Source organism: Lineus longissimus, chromosome 3, assembly GCF_910592395.1.
Source record: "Lineus longissimus chromosome 3, tnLinLong1.2, whole genome shotgun sequence".
Classification (NCBI taxonomy): domain Eukaryota; kingdom Metazoa; phylum Nemertea; class Pilidiophora; order Heteronemertea; family Lineidae; genus Lineus; species Lineus longissimus.
Window position 1 is genome coordinate 14,769,960 of NC_088310.1, and position 8,067 is coordinate 14,778,026.

Genomic DNA, 8,067 nt, shown 5'->3' on the forward strand with positions numbered 1-8,067 from the left:
GTCATTTTATTTCAGACTCTTTGCAATCGCAATCGCTTCGCAATCTCATTGAGGCACTGATGCATTAGATCACTCTTCCAAGGACAAGGCTGTAGGCCTATCGGCACGATACCTCCTTATTGAGAATGTGACCAAATTAACATCTATTATCTGTTGAGGTGGATTCATAGCACATTACACATATAGAAATGCACGGGGGGGGGGGGCACCCCAAATGAATTTTTCACCCAGAGATTTCCTGGTGCCTTTTTTTCCAGTGCCTTTTTTACCTAGTAGTATAGTGATTTCCTGGTGCCTTTTTTTCCAGTGCCTTTCTTACCTAGTGCCTTTTTTACCCAGTGCCTTTTTTTCCTAGTGCCTTTTTTACCTAGTGCCTTTTTTTCCAGTGCCTTTTTTACCTAGTGCCTTTTTTTCCGTACCCTTTTTTCCAGTGCCTTTATTACCGTCTACCGATATACATACGGAGTAACGTGAGAGTAACTCGGTATAGAATATAGTTATGGGAATTTATGCATGCACTATCTGCCTGTAGAAGTCGCTCAAATTTCATGATTTGATAGTCAAGACGATGAAGTCTTAGATCTCTGAACAGGATATCAATCCACTTTGCTGTATCTTGAGGGGAAGAGTTACCGGGTGAATCTTTACAAGTCTGAAACCCAATTCATGAAATGAAATGAAAACTGTTGTTTGCTTACTTTTATCAAGTATTTATTTGGAGACAGTAAACAATGTTGAAGGTATGAGACAGTCTTTCAGGTTCACAAATCTTCCTAAATTTGAGAAACAAAGGAATTTTTTTGGTGCAAGCAAATCTGTAGCTTTTTCTCTGCCAAAAACCTTATCAACACGTGAATAAGGGTCATTGCTAGGGCAAGCTAGCATATTGAAGAAAAAATCACCTATAGTTTAGGAGTAAATGGTGATTTTATTTACAATTTTTGTCAATTTCTTCCATGGCAAAACTGCCTGTCTTTGCTGTGAGATGTCCCCACCTTACACTACCAAATTGCTGGTAGGCCTAATTAGCTAGATACAAGTGGCATAAAGCTTTGCAAACCATTGATGAATGGAAAAGGTGGTAGTGGCCCCAAAACATTGATGTTTTAAAAGGGGTGCAGTGTATTGGATGTGAGCCATGTATTCAAGTGTGTGTGTTGGGGGGGGGGGGGAGTTCTGAACACCGACCAAGATAAAAATTACTTGTCTGCATTGTAGGCATGAAGCCTAAGCAATCCCTAAAGCCTCAGATAAGACAGTCTTCACAATGCTAAGACGTGAAGATTGTCTTAACCAGATTAGTCGGGGTGACGGGGAGGGCCAAGGGGGGGGAGATACCTCTTTTACTCGATTTTACCACTTCAGTTTTGAATATAAATGCAACTAGAACTGAGATTTCACAGGAGCACCTGTGAATTCATGACTCCAGGGTTGTTTTGAGGGCGATATCGTAAGAGTTGGTCTTGAGTATGGGAACCTGAAGGTCCGTGAGGCACCTGGGGAGAGAAGACTAGTTGAACGATGAGATCTGTTCATGGAGAAGAAGTGTTGAGTGGCTTTGTATCGTGTACTCTTGTTGGTGGTTGAAGGAACACTATTATTGATCTCATTATATGAATACCATTTATTTACAAACAAGTGAAAACAGATCATATCATATTCCTGGGCATAAATTAAAATAGGAGTGCGGGAACAAGGTTTTTTTAGCAGGAGGAAAGCGAGAACATTTTGCGCCGTCGTATTCCGATTTGACTGGTTAGTGGTGAAATCTGCTTTTACTTTTGCAAATTAACAATAACATATTGGTTTTTCTAGTTCTATCGTTGTCTGAATTAAAGATGCTTCCCCAATGCTTGACTGGTCTGGCAAGAGGCATTGCCAGGAAAACGTGACGTCATTTTGGCCATTCTTCTTACCGCACGCCCTCCCTCTCCGTAAAACTTCCTGACATGGTGTGAAGTGGGAGGGCGCACAATGGGAACCACACTGCCGCGATGTTAATAGTTTCTATTTATAGAATTCAGCGGCAGAGATTTTAAGCACGGAAAAAGTAGATTAACTCGGCTAATCTCAATGGATTTTACCCAGGAATGTTTTTAAGGCAAGAGAAACATCTGATTTAAGTACTGCGCTTATTAGATTTCATGTTCATGCCGAAGATTGGCCTAAAACGTGGACGAAAAGAGTACATTATCGAGTGTTGGAGAGGTCACGTGATTGGACGAGAAACCTGAGCGAAAACAATACTGACTCCAGCTCCCAGAGGAGGAGCTGGAGTCATAATGAAATTCATCTTGTATTATATATATATGTTTATTTCGTACTCGTAGGTACAATACAGTGCAAGGGGTGCATTACAAACACTAGTGCATTACAACGCGATATTACAAATAGAAATTAAAGAGGAAGAGAAACCGACATCATGTAAGACATGCAAAAACTACGTTCAAGGGTATAAGCAATTAAGAAACGCACAGTACCAATAATATGTCATCAATTTCCCCCCTCGTAAGTATACACATCCCTTTATCCCGGCCACATAATAATTCCCTAATCTGTCCCGCCAATATTTTCTGCCCCTCTGTTACATTAGACCTCCCAATGTCCCGTGTCATAAAAAATACATTTGGCAAATTGCCCCTATCCCAACCATACTTTGCTAACAAAAAATTAAAACTTTTCCCAAGAGACAATCGACTCCCACCCTCAATGATACGTTTGCATAGTTTGATATATACATTTTTAGATTTTCCAAGAGTTTTAAAAAAGTTAACAAAACGCTTCTCTATTTGAGCCTGAATCGGAGAATCATGTATGATTAATGGAAGTAAAAACTTATGAGTGCGAGACGGTAAACTAAGAAGTTTTCTAATACATACCCTCCATGCCACGTATACATTCTCAATTCCTTGAAATGATATATCCCACCCCTGGAACCCGTAAAGAGACATACAATAAGATTTGAAAAGCCTGTATTTTACTTCGTGAGTAGCAAACCGAAATTGAGATAATAGAATGTTTGTTCTTTTGTACAAGTCATTAATCGTCGCCTGAAACTTTCTCTTCATAATGTCCGGCCCCAAAAACATACCCAAATGTACCTCATAGGGAGATGGTCGAAGTGCCACTCCCTGAAACCAAATGACAATGTCGAAACCCACGGTTGCACCAAAGATAATGAGACTGAGAGTGTTTTCAGTCGTTTTTGCCCAAAGAGAGAAGTGTCCTGTCTGACATGTCCTGTCCGACACGAGGGATGAGTGGGGTTTTTTTCCCCCCTTCCGCTGTCCTTGTCCAAACTTTCTTTTGAACCCTACCTAAGATGTAAGAGAACAAAAATCTCAAGCTGTTAATGTTATAAAAAAACCATGTAGATGGAGGAGAACTTTTCAGTTTCCTAACACGCCAAAAAACGGACTTACTTTTTTTGTCCTGTCCTACACGGACTTTCTGACCCTATTTTTAAATTGAAAAATAATTTCAGTGATTTCAATTTTTAACCATGTAGGCTATAGTGGTTCAATAGTACTTGCCTCCAACAAGGTCAGAGTTTTTTTTAAATTTCCTAGAATAAATGTTATGAAAGGAAAATGCCTGAAAATGTCCTATCCGACACAAAACAAATACATGTACCATGAAATGGCCCAAAACTGGTTCCTTTCAAAACCTCATGATTAAGCCCATTGGAAAAGTTTGAAAAAGCTGCAAATAAAATCACCGTTTACTCATAAACTATAGGTTATTTTTTTCTAGCTTGCCCTGTAGGCTACTGGCAATAGGGTGTTCAGGTCAAAATAAACCATTATTACATACATAATTATTATTGCAGGCTATAATTCAAATATCAGCTATAATAAGCATTATGGCCTTTACAGAATGGAAAAATTCCTGTTCAGTCCAAAGTTATAGGCATTTGAACTTCGCAAGATTGGGACATTTTGACCAAGGGCTCCAAAGGGAAAATGCCTTACAGGGTCAAAGGTCAAATGGCATCCAACATGGCTGCCGGGGTGAGAAAATGATCAGTATTTTAGCTGTAGGAATCTTATTTATGAATATTTTTCAGCAAAATTTATAGAACGGAGTCATATTATGATGACCGTCCTAACAAATTCAAATGGCCGCCAAAATCCAAGATGGCTACCAATAATCCAAGATGGCCACCAAAACTATGCAACTTCGCAACCTTTTCTGTAGCTCCGACTCCCATTGCAAGCCAAAGGAGTAGTAAAACTTGATGATTATGGATCTTCGGGTTGGAATTCAATATGGCGGCATTCCAAGATGGCCGCCAAGGACAAATATTGGAATATGGCTGCTAGTAATAAGGATGTTGGCAGATATCATTTCAGTTTCTTAAACTAAGACACTGGTATGATATGCAGCTCGAGGTCAGTCAATCTTTATCCACTTTCATGCAACCGCCATCAGGCGGCCATGTTGAAACCAATATGGCCACCACTGAAACCAAGATGGCCGTCAAACTCTGCCAACACCATTAATATTCTAACCAGGCTTGTAATATATCAAAATGATCGGATGAGAGTAAGGACGCCAGTCGACTGTTTAAAATGTGGCTAATAACAGACACAGAAAGACTAGAAGCGTTATAAATCAAGTTCATACATTATTATTCAACTCATTTGCAAATTACAGATGAAAATAACAGATAATACATCTCAAGTACCATCGAATGTATTTGCTGCTGGACAACCACAATCCCTCACTCTGCTGAATCTGCCTCAATTCTCTTCATCCAGCCAGATCTGAAGATAAAGAATAATACCTCAAAATAAAGAATAATACCTCAAAATAAAGAATAATATCTTATTCGGTATTGGTACTTTCAATTATATCATTTATGTCAATGAGACATCTCCCCCAAGGCTTTATTGGTTCAGAGTTACAGATGGTGCTATAGTACACACAGCTATAGCCAAACATGGCCTGGTCACTCACAGAACACTGCCACACTGTCACTAAAACCATGCAATGCTGAATGCATGAACCAGGAAATCAAAAGAAAAACATTGATATTTTCACCAAACTACCCAACAAAACCTTTAAATACAGAGCATTCGAGTCTCAGGACTGTCAAGAACAACATTAGTCAACTGTCACGAGATAACAAGAATGAAAACATTGTCAAAATATACAATAAACCTACCCAAACTGACTGAAATCAGTTGATTTTCTTATGCTAATTTAATTGGAAAAGTGCCCGGATGTTACGAAAATTGGGCATGCGCCACCATCGGCCAAGTTGGAACTACAAAATAAATTATAAACTCTTGATTCCGCTGGAGATGTCAAATCATTTTCATCAAAACGGAGGTTTATACTTACAATTACCACTAAATCCGTTTAATTATCATTTCTATGAGATTTCAGAAGGGATAATTAGGTGTTGTTTAGGAGTGTCAAATCTTGAAAATGCCTAAAATCGGTAAATATTGACGGAATTTCATCCGGTTTTGGACAAACAGCAAGAGTTTCAGCAGTAGAGTTCATTTCCGGATAGATAATTTACATAGGTCATATGCCCTTTTGCGGAAAAGGCGGCAAAGATTTGACGAGCAAGTGACAGTTGGCCACGCCCCCGTGCCGTCCTCATTAGCATAACGTTATGGCGGACGTGATGATCGCCACGGCGGCCCAAGTTGTGCGTAATTTCTAATTTCTCCCCAAATACTCGATGAATTTCATTGAAATTTGAGACAATGAAAGATTAGATACCTGTTTACCTTGGGTCTTCCTGGTTTCTTCATACATCATCGATAAGACACCGAAATTAACCGATCTTCAAGAGGTGTGAAAAGTTTTTTTCGTCATTTTCTGTGCGTGACGCGAAAATGCGCTTACGGAACGTTGAAAGTCACGTGACCTGAACACCCTACTGGCAATGACCCCTAGGCGGGGTCATACCTATGTTTCCCGGTACCTATATGTCCCGGTACCTATGTGTCCCGGTACCGATGTGTACCGGTCAGTACAAGAAATGCGATTTTAGGATTTAATAGGCCTATTGTCATGACATCCTCGGCACCAGTGGTTTTCGATATGCTTCGGCTCTTTGCTATTTGTAAGGACGAAGGGGTATCAAAAAGATATAGTTGTGATAGTCGGCGTCATAAGTTAGTGTCCATAAGAAAAAAAAACGGCCCCCGCCCTGACCCAAAAACATCAAAGGGCCTCAAGGAACAAAACCAAATTCACTTGACTTCCAAATCTCTCATAGACCTACCTTGAAATTGTGTTGGGTCCAAAATTAGATTGAGGAAAAACCATTGTTTTTATTCAAGTAACCAAAAAGGCCAGTCAAATTTACTTATGAGGCCGACTATCATGACTTTATCATGACTATCGGCCTAATCCTAAAATCGCATTTTTACTGCCCGGGACGTGACCGGGAGACATAGGTACTGGGAAACATAGGTACCGGGACACATAGGTACCGGGAAACATGGGTACTGGGACACATAGGTATGGACCCCCCCTAGGCCTATGGCCTATTATTCATGCAATGATAAGGTTTTTGGCACTTATTCCTTACACCTAAGAAATTCCTTTGTTTCTCATAATTAGGATTGTGAACCTGAAAGAATGTTTTATTTCTTCAATATTTGTTACTGTCCCCAAATATATAGTTGGTATAAATACGCAAGCAACATTCTTTATTTTATTTCATGTTTTAGGTTTGGGACTTCATCATAGGTAGTAGGCCCACTATCGTGACTTTGTAAAAATTTCAGAAATATTCACCCAGTATCTCTGCCCCTTAATCTAGCCTAATCTGCGAACAAGTCATATCATGCAACGCCATAGGGCTTAGGTCTATCATGCTATATAATCATGTAGGCCAATGATAATAATAGTGTTTGATACCTCCAAAACCCTGCATTCGATAAATTCCTCGACTGTTCTCGACATCACTTCGATCAATTACACTGAATCACGCAAAACGAAGTGCTATTTACCGCGATTTGTTACATCCTCGATGTGCACACACATCGAGGATGTCGGAGTTAGGAGACGCCACCATTAGTTCATAACGCGGGAAATACGAAAGCGCACTTAATTTAATTTAATTGAAATAACTTTATTATAAAAAATATATATAAATGGATCATAAAACAGGTCGCAAGGACCATGGAAGTTATTATTAAGAAGAAGAGAGAACGGGGGCCACATCAAAGGACACAATCATCCTTCCGATGTTTGCACAGCAATAAATTATGTCATGATGTGTATTCGAAATACCTCGCGTTAATCCGCTAATTACCCCGGACGGCTATGGCTAGCGCGAGTGGACAGAATTCAGAATTATGCCACGGCATAATTCACAATTATGGTGCACCATAAATTGACCAATCAAAACATTGGATCTCATGAATTATGCCGCGCGGCATAATGCTGAATTGTGGTGTGGGTCTATTCGGCAAAAGCATACATACTACCCAGGAAATCTTTGGAGATTTGCGTTTTTACAGTTTCATTTTCGGTGAAATTTCAAAGATCACATGATCTGCAATCGTGTATTTAAAAGAACATCAAACCACAAATAACGTCCACAATTCTCACTTCCCCACAATTCCTATTTATGCCGTGGCATCATTCACGAGATCCGAGGTTTTGATTGGTTGATTTATGGTTCACCACAATTTTGATTTATGCCGTGGCATAATTCTGAATTCTGTCCACTCGCGCCAGCCATAAACGATTGCCACCCTCTGATTGGTCTAAATTGGTCTAATTATGCCACACCACAATTCTGCCGCGGTATAATTCACGAGATCCGATGTTTTAGCATCGCTTGCTAATTTTTCCTAGAATTTTTCGAAAATGGATCCTGTTCCTGGTAAGGTTTTAGTCTTGGTCTTGCGACATGACGCACGTGGTCAAGGGCGTGGCCCGGGCGGGGGGGGGGGGGGTAGACTATACCTCACCTAGCTTCACCCCATGCCCAATGTCGCTGATGACGAAGTTGGCCCTCAAAACCTGTTAGTCTACAAAGTAGGTCAGTGGTGCGCCCAGAATGTGAACATCTCAATAGGGATATCAATTTCC

The 8,067-nt window shown here is 40.1% G+C and overlaps 1 protein-coding gene across 3 annotated transcripts in view; it reads right to left on the reverse strand.

Annotated features, from left to right (window-relative positions):
- The window catches only part of LOC135485750 (E3 ubiquitin-protein ligase UBR2-like), a 650,469-nt gene extending 643,498 nt beyond the window's left edge, over window positions 1-6,971 (reverse strand). For all 3 annotated transcript variants that reach the window (XM_064768146.1, XM_064768147.1, XM_064768145.1), the window contains exon 1: window positions 6,886-6,971. In XM_064768146.1, the coding sequence (XP_064624216.1) occupies window positions 6,886-6,930 (45 nt within the window). In that variant the 5' untranslated portion in view covers window positions 6,931-6,971. The remainder of the gene's footprint in view (window positions 1-6,885) is intronic.
- Window positions 6,972-8,067: the final 1,096 nt, after the last annotated feature.